The sequence below is a fragment of the Arachis hypogaea genome, chromosome 18 (assembly GCF_003086295.3).
Source record: "Arachis hypogaea cultivar Tifrunner chromosome 18, arahy.Tifrunner.gnm2.J5K5, whole genome shotgun sequence".
Classification (NCBI taxonomy): Eukaryota; Viridiplantae; Streptophyta; class Magnoliopsida; order Fabales; family Fabaceae; genus Arachis; species Arachis hypogaea.
The window spans coordinates 130,819,514-130,841,044 of NC_092053.1; the positions used below are offsets into that span (position 1 = coordinate 130,819,514).

The window sequence follows — 21,531 nt, forward strand, 5'->3', positions numbered from 1 at the left end:
AATTTAAAATCCTTGTTATTATTTAACGGATTTTTTAATAGAGGGATTGTACTATTCCAAAATAAAAAAATTGAGAGTCGTTTTATTTTGGACAGATATCGCTTTAATCAAATCAAAATATATTTAGTAATTCACTTAATGCACAATTTTTATTAACAAATCAAATTAAATAATATTAACTCAATTTTAACTGACTCGTTTTTTTCATCCACAGAATATAAAAGGATTCATTTTTTTATTTTTTTAAGATGAATATTATGATGCTTAAAAAGTGATGTCTGTTTACTAAAAAAAAGTTAAAAATTAATATTTAATTTAAAAGATATAAAAATAAATTATTTTTAAAAATTCAAAATTTATGACAAAAGATAAATTAAATAAAAGTTAGACAACAATTGATAAGCACCATAGAATTAGTATTTTTTTAATTCCAAACACAAAGAGGGCCTATGATGGAATGGGAAGCATTTATGGTGCAACTATTACGTGTGTGTTTGGATTACAGTTTGTAAACGGGAGTTTGCATAAAATTGATTTTGATGAAAAGTAAGTTTTTTTTTTGTGACTTGATGAAAAATAAGTTTGGATTAACGTGATTTATGTTTAGTAATATTTAACTCTTTGTATCAAAATTGATTGTAGTAAAACAAATGTTGTTTGGATTATACTACTCAAAATCACTTTTAGATGAAAAATTACTAAAAGAGACATCAATTTAAATAATTTTTTTATATATATGCAAAATCAGAACACTAACAAAAATAACATAAAAAATATTTATCATATAAATAAAATAAATACAATAAAAAATAAACGTAGTATATGATCATAATTTATATTATACAAAATTTTGATAATAAACGTAGTATATAATAATTATAATTATAAATTTTACAAAGTTAGAATAAAAAAAATTAATACAAAACAAAAATAGAATACATCAAAAAATAGAAAAAAATTATACAGATAAGAAATAATAAAAATTTCATAAAATCAACAACATGATATATGAACAAAAAAATACAATAAAAAGTAAATAAAATTCGTATGAATAAAATCAAATAAAAAAATAAAAAATTTTCATACACAACATAAATATAATGCATAAAAAGTAAATAAAATTCGTATGAATAAAATCAAATAAAAAAATAAAAAATTTCATACACAACATAAATATAATGCAGTAAAGAATAGAAAAAAAAATTCATATGAAAAATAATAATAAAAATATCATAAAAAAAAGTCAACAACATTTGTTATATGAATAAAAGGAATACAATAAAATAAATAAAAAAATCATATGAACAAAGTCAAACAAAAAAAAATTTCATAAAAAATATACATATAAAAATAGTATAGTAAATGATAAAAAAAAACTTATAAAAATATAACATGAGAAATAAGAATACTATACAAATAATATAAAAATATTTATCATATAAATAAAAAATATAATAAAAAATATAAGTAAAAAATACAATAAAAAATATAAAAACTAAAATATGAAAATGAGTATTAAAAATAATAAAAAAATTAAAATATTCAATTTGCTAGTGATTAAAACAAATCTGAACTATTTTAATGAAAAAAAAAATTGTAACTAAAAACTATGAAGAAGTAGGAAGAACTACAAAGAATTATTGTGAAGGTAATAGTTATTGGTATCCTTTTTATAGAAGAAAATAAAGGGTATAGGGTTGGTTAAAAAGAAATAAATTTTTCACCTAATTTTTTAAAGACAATAAGCAACCATGAACGTGAAATGCAGAAACTATAAATTTTAGCTTCTCTTAAACGTGCGTTTAGAAGCAGAATCAATTCTGCGTTCAGGAAGATAAAAATGGCCAAACATAATAGTGAAACTTTCAAGAAGCTCAAACGTAATTCTCTCCTCTCCAACGTGTTTGCCAAACACACCCGTAATTGACGTAGATTTTGCCTGTGGTGCTTTCTGTCGTCTTCTTTATACTTTTATAGTTTCAATTTTCCGATTTTAAGAGAGTTTGATATCAAATTTGTAGAACCTTTTGCATAAACTAACTTGATTCTTGATATATATTATTATTTACCAAAAAAATTATTTTGTTCTTATATTTTCTTTCTTACCTTATAAATTGTCCACAATTTTCAAAAGAAAAAAAATTATTTTTGTTTTGAATCCCACACTACACACTTATCACACAATATTTAAAGGGTCATATTCAATACTTAGTACACTCACTAAGATTTGAATCTGGATGTAGTATATTAAAAGACATATAATTTAACCAGTTAAACTAGACCTCAGTTGCAAGTAAAATTTGAACTTCCAACACTCAACTGAATTAATGAATTATTTATTAGACCAAACTAATTTTTTTTAATTTTTTTTTTTTTTTGGTTGGTGGATTGGACAACCCCCAATCCTAGGTACTCCAATAAATTAGACAATCCCTAATTCTAGATACACAATATACACCCACAAACTTTTCATATACTTATCAATTTTTTTTCTTCTCGATTGCAAATTGGTCCATTCCATTTTTTGGTTTGGGTTGGCAAACAAAAATAGAAAGACTCCATTCAAAATGGTAACAAGTCAAATTTGAAATAAATGTGGGCTACGATAATGGGATTTGTCAACTTGCGGCAACTTGGACAAATATGTTTGGCCATTGGTGCCAATTACCTTAGGCACATTCGTTGCTTTTGAATTTGTCCTGTTGGTTATTCACATGTCAAATATTCCAGTCTTCTTAATTTTAGGTTAGTTCTTTATCCTTGATATAAAAAGGATTATGCAAGTATTCAGATTACTAATAAAAAAAATTATATAAAAAACTATAAAATTTTACTAATTATAAGTTTAATATGTATCCTAAAAATATAAGTTAACAAAATTTATATAAAAATTCCTCATGGTACAAAGTTGTGGAGTATGTCCCGTCCAAGAATAGTGCGGTCATCTAAATTTTTGGTCATATTTTCCCACCACTAGTTTCAAAACTATTTAATAATAATATGGAGACTAAGATACACAATTTTGTTGGTTTTTTTTTTCTTCTAAGCTATATTGGTTGTAAATACGTAAAAGCTAAACTCTTTCCTAGATAGCAATCAAAAAATTAATGAGAAGTTAAAACGTGTTTCTCTCATGATCATGACAAACAAATCCCATCATAATTCAAACCTAATCAGATTCGACTCGGCTTTCACAATTCCAACTCGCAAACAAACCAAGGCTGTATTTAGTTTTGAAAATAGATAAGATAAAATACTGATAACAAGATATATAGAATAGAGATACAAAAATTAATAATTTTATATTTTATTTAATGATAAATTAAAACAAACTATAAAAATTTAATTTATTTTTATTTTTTATTTAAAAATAAAAAAAAATAATTATAAAAAATTAATAAAAATAATAAAAAAATAAAAATAACTTATCTTTTTGTTAGTGTCTTTGGATTTATTTGGGTGAGTTTTTAATAAAAGATCTTTTTTAAATGGATCCCGCTAGGGAGACAATGGACAATTTATACAATGTGTACAATGGGACACAATGGGCTATTGAGTTACAAAATGAACATCTCCCATACTATCTAGAATAACCATGACCTTGCGGATCTAACGCTCTAATACCATGCATGATACCACTCATCCCAAAAGCTTCAGCTGATAGGAAAAGATAACACTAATGATTATATCTCTAATACTCTCTAAACTTCCATTGTACACATTGTATAAATATTCCATTGGCTCCTCATACTTTTCCTTTTTAAATTATCTTTTTTTAAAAGATCTTATGAAAACGTAAAAATAATTTTATGTTTGAATATCTCATGTAAAAAGATCTTTTTATTTATCAATTATGTTTGGGTATAATAATATAAAAGTAATTTTCTGCTTATTTATTATATGAAAAATATATTTTTTTTAAAAAAAATAAATTACAGCTTATCAAAAAAAGATGTTTTTATTTTTTATTTTTTTAGTACTTTTACTTTTATTACTAATAATTTGCTAACATACTAAAAATTTTTTTCATCAACATAATGGTACTCAAACAAACTGCTTTGTGTCTTTCCCTTTAGTTACGAGGGCAGCATGGTGTCAGTGTTTGATGAAAAAACTGCAGCACCTTCCCAAGCTCAGTTTCATCATATTAGAAGGCTTGTCAACACAGATGCTATAGTAGAGGCATTCACAATTCAGCTTTAGAAATCGGAAGAAATTACTGTCCCTGCACTACAATTTCTAGACAACATGCTAACCATGGTGGATCTTCTCCATTCTTATGGGAAGGTCTTTCAACAACCTAAAGGCTTACCTCCGCAGCGAGTACATGATCACTGCATTCCTCTTATCAAGGATTCTGAACCGGTTAAAGTAAGACCTTATCGGTATCCGCTTAGTCAAAAAACCCAAATAGAGTTTATGGTACAACAAATGCTTGAGGAGGGTATCATTCGACTAAGAGTGAGTCCTTACTCTTCTCCAATTTTATTAGTAAAAAAAGAAAAGATGGTACATGGAGATTCTGTACAGGCTATAGGGCTTTGAATAATATTACAATCAAAGACAGTCTTTCGATTCCCACTGTTGATGAGTTACTTTATGAGTTATTCAGTGCTAGTGTCTTTTCCAAACTTGACTTGAGATCAGGGTACTATCAAATATTGATTTAACCTGAAGACAGACCCAAATCAATTTTTCGCACCCATTAAGGACTATATGAATGGCTTGCCATGCCATTCGGTTTGATGAATGATGTGATTCGGTGTTATTTAAGTTTGTGCTTGTATTTTTTTATGACATATTAGTTTATAGTTCATCTTGGCCTCTACACTTGCAAGACTTTGAGACTGTTTTACAGGTGTTACAAAGAGAGGCTCTATATGCTAAGCTATCCAAGTGCCACTTTGGAACCTCTGAAATTGGTTACTTGGACAATGGTGTTCACATGGAGCGAGACAAAGTGAAGGCAGTGCTAGAATGGCTGCAGCCTGAAACTATTAAGCAGCTTAGAGGATTTCTTGGCCTCACGAGTTATTATAGTCCTTGAATGCTTTATTGCATCAGTGCAGTAGCAACACACAAGGCGATGGCAATTATTTACCAGATCAATTGTCTTTTATCGAGATCAGATTTTTACCAGCAAATTCTGGCAGTAGTTTTTCAAATTGCAAGGACTACTACAAACATGAGAACAAGGTCCTATCTTTCTAACCCATGAAGTCATTGCTAGCAGAACGATTTTGAAAAATGGAAAGAAAGAGAAGCAATTCAAAGTATGGTGGGGACAAAGCCAAGCAACTGAGGTGACTTGGGAATCAGTTGAAGAATTTGCTAATGCATATCCAGAATTCAATCTTGAGGACAAGGTTGTTCTCAAAAAAGGGGATAATGTAAGGGAAAAAATGATGAAAAAAGGACTGAAGTAAGCAATACAGTAACAAACCTCCAAAATGAAGAACCATTAGCACATAATGAGGAGTTAGTTACAAGGAGAGGACAGGTGGCAAACGATCCGCCTCTTCAGGGATTTAGAAAAAGCATGAGAGAAAGAATCTTAAATAAAAAGAAAGTACGAGGAGCCAATGGAATATTTGTACAATGTGTACAATGGAGGTTTAGAGAGTATTAGAGATATAACAATTAGTGTTACATTTTTCCATCAGCTAAAACTTTTGGATGAGTGGTATCATGACATGGTATTCACAGCATTGAGTGGTTTTGCATGAATGTGGATGAGCTTAGGATTTTTCTCTTCATCTCCTCATTTCATCTCTTATTCTTTTTTGTCCTTTTAATTTTAACCTTTCTAATATTTCTGTTAATATCTCATCTTCCAAATATAATTTTGTATTTCAGGATCTATATCTCAATGTCCTATGCTAATAAACAAACGGAGTCTAAATATGTTTACTATTTAGTTTGTCTCCCTATGGTTGTGATCACACTTTTAACAGTAGTTTAGTTTATCATTTTTTTAATTTTCTTGTTTAATAAAAATATAATGGGCAGACCAGATATCCAACTCCGAAGGAATCTGAAAATATTTGTAAGGCTCAAGGTGGGATTGTGAAGATTTTGTTTTTATTCTATTACATTGTTCATCATTGCATTTTATTTTTATATAGGATATCATTAGATTTTAAAATATTTAAGATCATCAGGCTTATCTGGGTTAGGTACTTAGTGTTAAACTTTAAACCAAGAATGTGCCTTACAATGGACCTAGTATAAATGATATCCTCAACCATGTGGAAAGGGAATATTTTGCTGATAAATTAAGTGGTATATTAATCGGTACTAATTAATAATATTAGACATCTTTAAGGTTTCTACTTTATCCGACCAAAGTATATCAGAGATTGTTTATTGTTTTAATCTTATTTAATTTTAAGTTTTCTTTTACCCTTCCCTAATTTAATCTTGGATAAAGAAATTCAAGCTTGATATATTTTACTCTCAAGTTCATGTCTAGTAGTCCAAGCTTTTTGGGAAACTCTTAGGCTCTTAGCTTGTTGAATTTGACAGCATGCCTTTGGAAATATAATATTGTCTTGCTCATTTTTTTACTTTTATTATATTGTAAAATAAATATTCTAATTTAATATATTTATCATGTAAAAATTTTTACCCTATAATTCAATTACATTCGTTTCTCAAATGAAAAAATAATGTTTACTGTGGACGATACATAATTAAATATAATATACTATGATATATAGACACTGACACGGATAAGGGACACGACACGACACGAACACGCCAAAACGCAAATTTTAAAATCTTACATGACATGGGACACGCATACATATAAAATATAAAGTATTTTTAAGATAAATCGTAATGATATTTTGATATTTTATTGATATTAAAATATAAATTAATTTTTTAATTATTTTTAATATCTTATTTTAATTGTATCAAGTATTTAAAATATTTTTTGTTTTAATAAATAATAATATATACTATATCTAAATTTATTTTAAAAATATATATTAAAAATAAGACTGGATGTGTTGATACGTGATGGTATTTAGGTTTGTCCAGACGTGTCTAGTAAAAAATTTTTTATTTTTTATTAAGACATAGTTGAACACAATAAACTTACGTGTCATTGAATATCATATCTGAAATATATCCGATATACGGATACGACAATTTAACAAAATATCCGTGTTTCATAAATAATATATAAGATTTTAAGGCTCGACTAATGATTTTATTATTGTACCAATATGCAGGGATTGGAAGCCTCTAGAATTCTTAAGAGTAATTTTTCCATATGAATATATATGTATCAAGATCAATAAACTGGTACATCAATTTAATCACTGATCTAATCGTATCGTATTGGATCACATATATTTAAAAAATAATAATCAATTAAAATTAATTTAATGATTAATTTATTCATTTATTTAAATAAATATCAAAATTTAAAAATTTAAATTTTATTTTATATATATAGTAATTTAATGGCTACAGCAAATTTTTAAATAAAATTTTGATTTATAATAAATTAATTTTTAACTTACCAACATCAAACTAAGAAATATCGGGTAAAAAAATATCATAAATAGGGTAAAAAAAATTCTCTTAACAGATTTATCTACCAATCTACTAATTCAATATTAAACAAAGTTGTGTAAATTAAACTCGTTATTAAACCAATAGAACTAAAAATTTAAATATTTAAAAATTTAGTTGAAGTCTAATTAAAACTAAATCGAATATAATAATAATAATAATAATAATAATAATAATAATAATGTATTAAATATATATTTTTAAAATAATATTTTTTATATTTTATTATTTTAAATTAATTAATCACTCAAAAATCTAACTAAGTCGACTAATTTATCAATTTTTTTACTGAATCGCTGACAATAAATTTTTATCTTAAATCGAATTAATTAATGATTGATTGTCGGTTAATCTAATCAAACCGACTAATTATGTTCAGTTTTAAAAATCATGATATTAATATCTTATGTTAAATATATAATCAATCATGTTACATTTTTTTATCAGCTTAAATTTTTAAGATGAGTAATTTCATAACATATTATTAAAAATTATAGAGCTCGATATTTAGTGAATTCAAAATTAAAAAAAAAAACATAAAACAAAAAAAAGAATCATACTAGAGAGTCAATAGAATATTTGTACAATGTGTACAATAAACTATATGTCTATATGAGTTAAAAAATGAACATTACCCATTTTGGAGTTCACAAAGAATTGAACTCTTGACTTTGATACCATGTCATGATACCACTCATTTTAAAAATTTCAGCTGATGAAAAAAGATAATATTAATTGTTATATCTCTAATATTTCTCTAAACTTCTATTGTACACATTGTATAAATATTCTATGGATTTCCTATACTTTTTCAAAAAAAATCTTATATAAAAACTAAACAAACCCAAAAAGAGTATTCCTTAAAGGAGAGTGTTAGAGATTGTTATGCAAATTATTTAACAATCAAATATAAAAAATGACTTTGACAATTGTAAACAATAAAAGTAGTTCGAAATCTAATATCTATAACTAAAACTTACTCCTCTTGCAAAAAAGGAAATAAAATCAAGCAATTGACTTGACTTGATAAACTTAGCATAAAGAACACTTTACAAAATTTTAAAATGTTTGAATATACCAACAAATTTTTTTACAGGGGTTTTAAAAAACATGAAAGTAATTAAAATAAAGCTTGACGAAATAAAGAGATTACAGTGAATGAAACTGAAATAAATAAAAGTTGCACAAATATAAAGTGCATAATTATAAATGATAAAACTGTTTGAATTTGAGAAGATGGTTGAATCAAATTAACTCATAATTTAATTTAAACTCTGTTTTAGTGGAAATAAAATATGCAGGAGATTATTTTCGTTTTGTCTCATACATCAGATAGAATCAGAGAAGAAAAGAAGAGAAAGAGATCAGTATGTATCCTGATTCGGTTTTTAAATGCCATAAAACCTATGTCCAGTTTCCACCACGATCATGGTGAAATTTTTATTATAATCAAACTAATTACAATCACCAATATTAATAAATTACAACCTAATTCATCTAGTATTTTCTATCAAGCTTTCTACCCTAAAGCTCAGCTTTCTAAGTGCTGTCCCAACTTAAAAAGAGAACCCAACCAAATTCAACATACCACCAAGTGCTATCCCAACTTAATAAGAAAAACTAATCCTAGTTCACAGAAAATAAATTACATAGAAATAATTCTTTGACTTTTTCATGGATTTCACTTGCCTCTTCTCTCATGGCTTTTTCAACTCATATTATTAGCCTTTTTTTCAAATTGTTTCACTCAAATTTTTGTTCCATTATTAACAACAAATAAATCAACAATTTTCGAGTTTTGTTTCACAATCTTAATTTAAGGAGCGGAAACGACTCCTTTTGTGGGTGTCTCAAGGTCTCAATTGTAGTTTCGAAAGTAAAATTAAAGATGAAAAGAAAACATGCAAAGTGTCGGAGGCAAAGTAAAATGCAGAAATTAAAAGTGAAAGAAAGAAGAAGATGAAGAAGAACAAATAAAAAGTAAAGAACTTTGATTAAAAATAGAAAATAAAGTACAAGTTTGAGTTCAGACTTCAGAGGAATTACTTAAGATTCCCAGTTTTACTCTATAATGCCAGGGAGGCTAAGAGCGTTTTTGAGTCTCCAAGTGTTTTCCAAGAAGAACTAAACTGATTACAATGTTTTCCTAAAGCTCTATTTATAGACTAGCCTAATGTCAGCTAACAGTTACTCTTTGTACACCACTTGCGGAAATTTTGAGTTGCACTCGTAACTGTTCCCGCACTTGTTTCATTGACGACTGTCCTATACCCTATTTTGACGCTCCATGTTAATAAATGCTCCTGCATATAGCACGTCCTATAATTCAGGTTTAATTCAAATTTTGAATAAAAACTGCTTCTTTGCTAGTGAATTAGAAGCTTTCCCTAATATATTGAATCTGGCTTCATAAGTTAATAATAATATTATCTTATATTTATTTACTTAAAACAAATTATTTTTTACCTAAGTGATAATAATTTTTTGCCTAACACAAATACAGAAAGATGACATTAGATAGTCATAACAAAGAAAATCTAAAATAAAACACAAATAGAAGAAAAAAAATTCAGCTCAAGTATGTTGAGATAATACTCTTAATTTGTTCTCTTTTTCTTGCTTTCAATTGTTGAAGTGAGGCCTCTTTTTTAGAATCAACTTACTCTTCTTATTTATTTTTCATTGCCTCTTCCAATACCTTGTATCATCAACCCGTTAGAGCTGTCTCCAATAATATGTAATCTTTTTCCACTACCTCTACTGTCTTTATGTTGCTTTGTTGCTCTTGCATGTTGCATTTTGTTTTTTTTTTTTTTTTTGTTTTTTGTTGAATGTTAATTTTCTGATGTCCTTGTAGTGGTGGCATTGTCCTTATGTTTTATTTCTTTTCTAGAGCCCCAACTATCCAATAATAATACCATGTGTTCCTTTACATTTTCTTTTTTTATTTCAAGCATGATTGTAGGGGTGCTCTTTTCCTTTACTTGTTTTACTGAACGGTGTTTGCTAAAGGCATTATGAGATGGGCCTGCATCATAAGTACATACATTAAATTAAAATTGGATTTTTAACCCAATAAATACTTCTTATCATAATTGTTTATCAAGACTAAGTCTCAGAAAATCGTTGGAGATATGAGTGTGCTTTTAAAAAGAATTTCTAACCCTTTGTTCACCGTTTGCCATGCTATTTATAGGCATTTTTAACTAATTATACTTTGTCATGTGTCTGACTTCAAAATGGATTTAAAGACAATTATTCCTGCCAAATACATGTCTGATAAGCATCTTATGTACTGCTTCACCAACTTCTGAAACTAACCTCACCTTCATTGAAACGACTACTGTCGAACTTTCTCAATTGAACGCATCACTCTCGAGATCACTTTATGCTCAACAAAGATATAATTATTGTTATCTTTTTTTATTAGTTTAAACTTTTGTGATGAGTAATTTTATAATACCTTATAAAATATAAATAAAAAAAAATTTGGGACTAATAATTTTTAATATTTTTTGTTATTATTTAACTAATATAAATACTAAATTATTTTTAATAAATAAATTTTATTAATTTATATATGTAAACTTTAAAAGATATATGTGTAAACTCTATAAACTATATGTTTTTGTAGGTAAAATTTTTATAAATATAAATATAAATTATTATTGATTAAGTATTAATTAAAAATAATAATATTATTGATTATGTAATATTGTTTAATAAATAAATGTTTCACGAAGATTGCACGACACAAATGCCGGTTAATGAGCTTCTCAAAGCCTTTGAAGAAAAGAAAGAAGCCTTCTCTTTGAGGATGTTACATGTTTGAAGCCAAGATAGTAGTTCACCAACTTGGCCACCGGCGTGTAGAAATTTTCTCAATTGTTAAGCGGCACAAATAACGTGACTTGATTTTTTGTCATTTCTTTCTAGAATTTGCACACCCTACAATAATAATTTCTACCCTCTAATAGTATAACTATATTAATGAATTAATGAATAAAATCCAAAATAATCTCTGACAATTACTTCGAAAGATAACGAGGTCCTTAACAAAAAAAAAATTTAATCCGACCACTGACACTTGTCTCAAAAGGACAATGAAATTCCTGTACCAAAAAAATTAATGTTGTTTTTTTTTTGCACAGAGACTAATCAATCGAAAAAAATATCAGAAGTCAAATTTGGTATTTTTTTTTTCTTGGAGACCTCGTTGTTCTTTCGAAATAATTGTCAGGAGTCGAGTGGGGTATTCACTCATGATTAATTGATTATGGCCCTCCATACCCCCATAAAACCCATACCCATATCCATATCCACACCTCGCCCCTTCAAAATGTGGCTGAAACAAAAGCCGAAAAGCCGAAAACCATAGTTGTATTTGGACTTTTGTGGGTAGCAAGCACAAAAACTAGATAAACTTTGTTGAGAAACGGTTATTTAGTTTAGTGGGCCACAACACATATCAGGTTGAAACATTAAGAAAATGATACATATATATATGATTTTTACATTTTTATATAAAAAATAATAATAATTGTGTATATAAAATTATGAATATTAAAATGGTGCGGAGAGAGTGAGTCCAAAAGTGCCACGATGTGGGTAACTGGGTATGAATGGAATCGAAGGTGTGACGCGTTGCGCGTGGGTGTTACAAGTCCACTTTGTGTGATCCAACCATGCGTCCGCTCCAAGCAACCTTACTTCTTGTGGGGTTCTGCTTCTTGTGCTTCAAGTGCCCTTATTAAACATTTAATCAATGTTTGTAATCTCTTTTTCATAAATAATTTAGAGAGCTAATTTAAGATAAGTCAATTTAAGTTAAATTTTTGTATTTTTAATTTTAAAATTTAAAATATTAAAATAAAAAATGTTTTTTATTTTTTAATTAATTTATTTTAGTTAACTATACCCCTAATTAATTTTCTAACAAAACCGTTTTCATAAATAAATACTTAAATAGGTTTCGTTACCGAATGTATATATTGATTATGTGAGTTTATATCGATCTATTCTCGAACTATCGAATGATAATAGTTCTATCTATTATAATAAAACGTGAGAGTTGTCTTTTTATTTTTAATAAAGGAGAATACGTAAAAATAATAAAATTAAAATTAATTAAAATAATAAATTACTGATATTTTTTAAGCTTCTTAGATTATTAGACAATTTTTAATGTCTTTTAGAAAAATCATACTCGTATTTGACATAGTCAAATTAATTTTCTAATTAAAAAATGGGAATTTGCTGGCAATTCTTGTTACTAACCCCACTTAACGAACAATTTATTCATTTGGAAAAGTACCAACTCTTTGGAACTATTTTTCCTTAGTCATCATAAAGTACAACCGAAGAGCGCAATGAGCACATTATAACGACACAAGACAGTTGTAAATTACTAAATTTAGTGCGAAGTTAAATTGTTAAATTAATAAATCAAAGATTTAGCTAATCTATATTTTTATAATAAAAATATGAAACTAATGTGTACAACTTTGGTCAATAAGTAATAGCTCAAATGGCATAGTCTCTCATACTCAATTAAGAAGTTGCGGATTCGAGTCTTATATCTTTGGTAAAAAAAAAAATGTGTACAACTTTAAAAAATACTTTTTTACTTTAATATTTAAATCAAAATCTCTGAATTAAATTATAAATTGTCAACTCAATTAATTTTATTTTTTATTTTTTATGAATTTCATAAATAAAAAATAAATCAATAAACACATTAACATCCATTATTATATTAGTATATTCTAAAAATACATCTTAATATAATTAATTAAAAATTTTACAAAAATTTAAAATTTAAAATTTTAATGTAGATATTATGTATTTATTAAAATATAAAAGTTTAACAATAACCCATAAATCAATTGCTATTATAATACTTGAAAACCGTGCCCAAAAATGGGAAAACTTCAAAATTATGCGATTCAAGTAACTAGAATTATATAGTGTATTATTGGTCTGAATGTATATTAATCAGTCATAAAAGCACATGGCCAGCTAGCAGGCAACAAATGTCCCGAGAAAGGAGAACAAGTTTCCATTATCTTCACTATTTTCTCACCCAATTTTAAATGATTGTTTTTTTTTTTTTCTTTTTCACCCAATTTTAAATGATTTAATTTCCCACTTTGATTCTTTTTTTTTCCCCTTCCGTGATTGGGCGATCCAAGATTTTCAATTTTCTAATATAATTCCTCTACTCTTTCTTTTACCTCATCATGAAAATCTTAAAAATTCAAACACCGCCTCCTCCCTCCATTTCTGTCCTCTGTAAATATTCGAAATTACCTTCCACAATTCCTTTCCGAAATTTCTTTTGCTTCCCCTTTTCTAACGATAGAGTCCATTAGATGTTCTTAACTTATTAATAATTTTTCTTCTAATGTGAAGGTCAAATGATTTTTTGCTATAATTAATTATATCTCCGATTATATTATATTCTTTTTCCTGTCCACTACAAATCTTCAAACCATCAACCATTGACTCCTTCCCACCATTTTTTTTCATAACACCAGTTCCTCCATTTCTGTCCTTGGGTGAATCTCCAAACTTCCAATCTACCATGTCATTTATCAGTTCATATCAAAGCACCGGTTTCGGTTTTTCTTAAGTTAAATTTTTAATCTTAAGACTCTTTATTATTTAATTATCTTTCTCGCTACGCGAAATTAATTCTTCTATTATGTTTTTTTGTTCCAATTATTTCTTCCATTGTAACCATCAACCAAGAGGGGAGGGGGTGCGTTCAAATGTCGACTTCATAATGATATTCAAGGTTGAGAATACGACATCCGAAATTCGTCTCCCACAACAACCAGCTGCAACCAACCTGCAATTAAACAAAAACCAACCTAGCATACAAAAAGGAAAAATGTTAAAAGTAAAATAACTAATAAAATTAATAAATAATAAATACTCAAAAAATAAAAGTACCTGGCACCAAAGGCAAAGCAACTTGACGAACATAACGGCGGCACGGATAACGGAACGGTCCCAACGACAGAACCAAACCACACGTAAACGAAGCCAACGACGGAAAGCATAACGGGACGAATGAACACAACGCTGCGAATACCCGGTTCACGCAAATCATGTCAATGGAGTGCACAGATGCCAACTCAAGATTCTTAGGGTTTTTAATTTTGATTTTAATTTAAGTTCGAATTAGGTCAGAATTTGGCCCCAATTTAAATCCTGAGAACTGGATTCAACTTAAATTTTATGTAATTTTCTTTTTTTTTTTTCGGTCCAGAGAAAAAAAAATGTCCAAGACTCTGCCTTCCATAGCAAATGTTATGTACAAAATAAAAAACCAATTCCCTGTATCTCATAAGATCTACGCAGGAAAATCTTCTTTCCAACGACACCTCAAAACTCGCCGGAAGAGATCTACATCACCACCGCAACCGCTCCGCCGCCACCACCTCTGGCGCCAGATCGTGGCCTAAGAAAACGTAGCAGGATCATAAACAGCAACAGCAACGAACCTGTAAAAGAAAACTTGAAAATCAAATATCCTCAGCCTTGGACATGACGGAGAGCCGACTCGGTCTAGGTTCAAATCCCGCTCTCCTCCTCTGTTGGTGCGACGACGGACGAATAAGCGCCGTGAGAGCACGTTTCACCCACTCGCCTTCAACTCCTCCGATCCGAACCAACGAGTTCTTCATAGCAGATCTGCGCATGTTAAGGTGATGATTTCCTCCTCCGTGATGATGATTCCCTCCGCCGTTCGCGGCGGCGTTCTTGTGCAAACTACACCGGAATGATCCAGGATGTGACGTCGGCGAGCACATACATGATTTCTTCTGGATCGAGATCGGACGGTTACTCTTCGTTATGATTTGATTCGATATCGACCGGTTGGGTGAAATAGAACGCGCATCGATGGAGAACCGGACTCCGGAAGACAACGGACCTGGACCGCACAAATTGACACGTGTCGGAGAAGCAGAACGGTGATGACTATGATGGTGGAAACTGGACGAAGGCGTTGAAAAGCTAGAGCTAGTAGAAGACGCAAAAGCCGAAGAAGGCGTGGAGAACGGGGTCTTGGATGTGGTGTATGAACAGAACCTACTAGAAGATGACGGTGAGAGCGACCGAAGAACTGGTCCACTCGATTTGGTTCTTGAAGATGTGTGAGCCATAAATTTTTTTTTTTTTTTTGGGTTCAGAACAGAGAAAGAGCTTTGAATTGAAGAAAGAGAAATCGGAATCTATAGGAAAAGAAAGGAAAGAGAGAGAAGAGATGGTGTTTTTTCCCCTTTTTTTCTTGCAAGGTCCCCTTTGGGGCGTTGGTTCGGCAAACCTAGCGAGTCTCTGAGGGTGGTTATATAGATGGGAATGGTGAGCGCCTCTTGACCTAAGTTGGGTTAGTTAACTTAACCATGGTGGAATGTGGGTTAGGGTTAAGGATTCCAATCAGATGGGTATTACTATTACCTATTACGGGTGCGGGTTGTGGACCTTGTGCGTTGTGGCAAGTGATGGAAAGGTAGAGCCGTTGGTTTAACAGCTTTATTTCCTGGGAAACCGTAAAGGCTGCCACGTATGTGGGTTTTTTGGGGAAATGGTAGATTGTGAATGTACAATAATACCCACTTCATTTTGTCGGTATTGAACATGACCCCATGCAAAACCCATTCCTGTTCTGACTTTTTCAGTTTTTCTCTCTTTTGCTTTGTTGTGCCTGGATATTTTCCAAAAATGACTATCATGTCCCTCCGGCTTGCGGAATAAATACGTGGTAACCTTCCTAGTCCGCGCCGCTTCTAAAGAATTCTGAAATCAGAGTAAGATAAAGAAACTAAAAATAAGATATAAAAAAAATATAAATAAAAAATTAATATTTTTATATTTTATTTAATAATAAATTAAAATATTATAAAATTTTAATTTATTTATATTTTTATTTAAAAATATATATTAATAAAAAATATAATTTTAAAAAATTAACAAAAATAATAAATAAAAATAAATTATATCTTTTATTAATATTTTTTATTAAAATATTATAAAATATATTAATTTAATATCTTTAAATATAATGTATCTCTATCTATATTAAATATGCTAAACACAATTATGTATTTCTGTACTATCCGAGTGTCTTGTAAAAAAAACTCGGCCAAAGTTCTTTCTTGCTTTTTTTTCATTACTGTTTTTTCTAATCTTTAATACAGTACTAAAGATTTGTTTGAGCGAGCGTTTAAAATTTTTTTTTAAAAGAACTTATAAAAAAATAAAATTAATTTTATATTTAGATATTTTATATAAATTTGTTTAATTATCAATTATATTTGAATATAATAATATAAAAATATTTTTATTTATTATGTAAAAATATTTTTTTTTAAATTATGTAAATTATAATTTTTGAAAAATTATTTTTTTTAATATTTTTATTTTTATTATTAAAAATTTATTAAATACGTTAAAAAATAAAAAATATTAAAAAATATTTTTTATTAATTTAATGACCCTTAAACAAGTATTAATAATATACTAATTAATGATAATAATAGTGATTTTCTGTTTTAATACTCTTAAATATTAAAATATGAATATAATATGATTTTGCACCATACTTATGTAGGTAATCTATTGAATACTAATGAATTTGTTCAAATAGAAACATTTGTACATATCATTTAAAAAAAATCAAGGAATATTTATCAATTGACAGAATATAAATAAGATTCTCCATTAAATTATATCCTTACATCAAAATAAACAAAATTGTTACTACATATAATATACGTTTTACGTTGAAGGTATACCCATGTATAAGGTATAAACATCTATAAGTCATTTTAAAATTTAAAAGCATTTAAAGTTTTAAATGCAAAATGTGTGACATCTGTTATATTATATTTAAGTGACAGGTTGGGTAACTACGACCTCAACCTTTCATATCTTCGAAATAATTGCGTTACTAAATAGTGTTTGGAACTTCTGTATTCAGAAAAGGAAATGGATTTTCATACTGAGTATACAATGTTAATGCTTTTATTGTTCAGGCCAATGGGGTAAATTCCAGACCAAAAAATATCTATATTCTATATTATATGGATCACAAATTTGTTTTAAAAATATTTATTCTTCAAACTATTAAAAGATACTAATAAATGAATTGTAACATAAAAATGTTAAAACCAAAATTAAAAACAAATATAAATACGTTGACCTAAAAATCTAAAATTATATATAAAAAAAGTTACAAACATAAAAGAAAATTGAAGAGTGTGATAAATTGTTGACCAACTTTATAAGGTGCATTTGGAACAAAAAATTAATTTGATATTATCTACTATCAAATAAATTCATGAAATTGACAAATAAAATTAATTTATCTTTTATCTATTATGAATAAAAGATTTTATTTCTAAATTAATTCAATTCTAGTTTCAAAGGGTTCTAAACACACCCATTGTTTTTAATTGGCAAAAATAAAAAGAATTTAATTGACAAGTGCTTATAATTTACACGGCCATGTATATTTAATTTTGCTTAATTACTTATTGCTTTTATCTCAAGAACTAGCAAACAGAATAATCTTCATTTAGCATGAGTGTTTCAAGCTAAGAGAGAACATGTAAAAGCAATCTATTGCTTAACCCAATAGAAAAGATACGAGAAATAATGCCATAAGGATAAATAATATGCTCTTTCTAAAAATTGAATCTAATTAATCCGGCTTTCCTTGTATAAGAATAAGAACATATATGTATGTATGTATGCGTGGGCTAATTTTTTTTATATTGCACGAGTGTGTGAGTTGTGTTTGGTTATGATGTATACAAATGTTAGATACAGATGTTAAATATCTAGAAATCGGATCGTCTGAGTTTTTTGTTAAAAAATTTGTTGACCACAAATCAAATCGTCCGATTAGTTTTTTTTTTTTCTTCTTAAAATTAAATCGGACTCTCCGTTTACACTTCTTTTTTTTCTTAAACTGAAAACGGACCCTCCATTTACAATTTTTATTTTTTAAATTTTTTCTTAAAATGAAAATAGATCCTCCGTTTTTAGATTTTTTTTAAAATCAAAACGGATCCTCCGAATTTTGTTAAAAATATATTTTTTTTGTAAATCTCCTCTAATCGAAACGTTCGAGTTTCTTGCTCTAAATTTTTCGGTCCGATTTCAGCTCCCTCACACCACATGCAGAGAAAGTACCCATATTCTCCATAACGCTATATCACCACACACTTTCCTCCATATTAAAAATAAAAAGCAGTATATGTGTGTGCGTGTGTGTGATAGATGAATAATTTTTTATTTTATATATGGTGGTGGCCTAATCTAAATAGTTTGGCCTAAGCTCTTCTTGAAACCCTTAAAAAGTGGGTATAAATTAAGTTTGAAAAATACAAATCAATAATTGAGTCAACTCTTGAGTGGTTAGCATTTGATACCAATATTTATTTTTTACAATAAATTTATTTTAATAATATTTTTTTCTCTTTACAACTATAATTGAAAGAAAATTGAAAAGATCTATTTGTTTTTATATTTTTGAAAAAGTCTGCGTTTGTATGATATGATGTTAATAATTATAGTTGTGGTTAATCAATTTGAGTTAATTTAGTGATTAGTTCACTTACCTGTTTAAATAAATATTGAAATTCAAATTCTATTTTGTATATGTAAAATTTATTGATCAATAACAAATATTTAAATAGGATTCAGATCTGCGATAAATTAGTTCTTAACATATTAAAATAGGAGATATAAAGCTCAATTTGAGTAAACAGCTTAATTAAGTTTCTTTTGATAAAATAGCTTAAACAATAAATAACTATATTAAAAGTAACTTATAAATAAGTTATTTTGTATTTGGATTTTTAACTCTAAAAATATTTATTTTATAGAAATGTGATAAAAAATAGTAACATTATAAGAGAAGTCATTTTTTTTTAATTTTTCTATAACCTCTAAATAACTTTTTAAAAAATTACAATTTAATTTTAAAAATTACATCAAATATTAATACTATTACCTTTTATAAGTCAAAAATTAAAAAAAAATATTTTTAAAATTTTTCAAACAGAACATATACCAATACCATGCAACGGAAAAAAACTATGCCTATAGGTATTAAAAAAAAAAGTAGTAGTGGTTAATATTCAGTTAACAATGGCATCAAAATAATAATAACAGTTGAAAAAAGATGCAGCAACTTTTTCAGTTTTTAATAGGTGATGTTATTAGCTATACATTAAAAAGTCAGCAACTCAAACAGCGTAGTTTGAATTCAATTGGAGAATAGTAAAGTGTTGATGATGATTGAATGTATGACCTCAAATTTTAACTACAAGTAAGTGTGGGGGCCATGACCAAAAAAAATGTATAGTTATATTAGAGAATGATTCAAGGCTAATTCAATTTCGGTAGTCTTGGAATACCATTATTCAAATATTTGGTTTCTTATTTGTATTTTTATTTGTATTAAATTTTAGTAGTTCGTTATCTTTCACTTTGTCTCTGTTTAGATTTGAAATTTTCATTAGTATATTTGATTGAAAAGAAAACAAGATAGAATAAAAAAATTGTTAACATTTCTTTATTGTTATTTGGTTGACGGAAAAAGTTGGAAAAAAAAATCGAATAATTTATAAATATGAGTGTAAATTATGTTAATTTATGTATGTAAATTTTAATAAATATAAATATAAATTATGTATTTTATATGTGAAAATTCTTATAAACGTAGGTGTAAATTATTATAAATTAAATATTAATCTAAAATAATAATATTTATTTGTTATGTAGTATTACCATAAAAAAAACTAATATGAACTAAATACTAGTCCAAAATAATAATTTTCATGTATTTTGAAAAGAAGTGCAACTTCAAGTCCTCAACGGTTGAATGTGTACACATTTTCATTATGTTTGTTTGAAAGAAAAATGAAAGAAAAGAAAATGATGGGAAAAAAATGGAAAGAAAAATGATTATTTTTTTTGTTTGGTTAAAAAAGAAAATTAGAGAAAAAAAAATAAATGGTCCACTAATTTTTTTCTCTCAAACATTGGAAAAAAAATAGAGAGAAAATTAATGTTTTTCTCTCTACTTCTAATACTACCCCTTCACTTTTTCAATATATTTTATAATATAAGAATAAAATTGTCTTTTTATAACATTTCTTTTCTTTTTATTTTCCTTCTATCCAAGCACATCTAAAAAAATAAAAATCCACTCAATTTCTTTTCTTTCCTTTCTATTTCCTTCCTCTCTATTTCTTTCCTTCTAATGAGTCATTGCTTCTTCGGCATTATGTAAGGTTGCTTGCTCTTAATGAAATGCAGTATGTTAAACAAAAAACCAAAACACTTCACATGTATGGTATTTAATAAAAAGAAAAAAAAAAAAGAAAAAAGAAAAAAAGGGTCTTAAATATGCGTGCTCATATTCATAACAATACATTTACGTGAATAATAATAGCAGTATTACGTAGTAATGTGTTTCTATACAGCCTCTACTAGTAATGAACATCGAACAAAACCGCGGCTTTCGTGTTTTCTGTGGGCCAAATGAAAAAAATTACATTAATTATTTTTATTACTAAAAATTACGGGTATATATAAACAGGTCTGAATAATTAAATTACTCTATTAGATATGCTAGATCAAATATCAAATATCAAATATCAGATATCAAGTCAATCACTCTATCTATTTAATTTGTAGTTTTAATATATTATATTATAAAAGTAATTGTTACAATATTGATCTATCATGGCAATTTATTGTTTTAATATATTTTTTAAATATTTACAGCATCTTTTCATTAGTTTTCTATAATTTTTTTATTTGTCTATTATGATATCGAATCTAAATAAAAAAATATTAATCCTCCAAATCAATTCCTAAAAATTTTTGGTCGAATCCTTCGTATGGTTCTGAAGATGAACATCT

The 21,531-nt window shown here is 27.5% G+C and overlaps 1 protein-coding gene across 1 annotated transcript; it reads right to left on the reverse strand.

Moving 5' to 3' along the window:
• Nucleotides 1-14,807: 14,807 nt before the first annotated feature.
• On the reverse strand, nucleotides 14,808-15,906 carry LOC112770739 (uncharacterized). The gene has a single exon (XM_025815132.3). The coding sequence runs from the start codon at nucleotides 15,753-15,755 to the stop codon at nucleotides 15,114-15,116; it is 642 nt and encodes a 213-aa protein (XP_025670917.1). The 5' UTR covers nucleotides 15,756-15,906; the 3' UTR covers nucleotides 14,808-15,113.
• Between the last annotated feature and the right edge of the window lie 5,625 nt (nucleotides 15,907-21,531).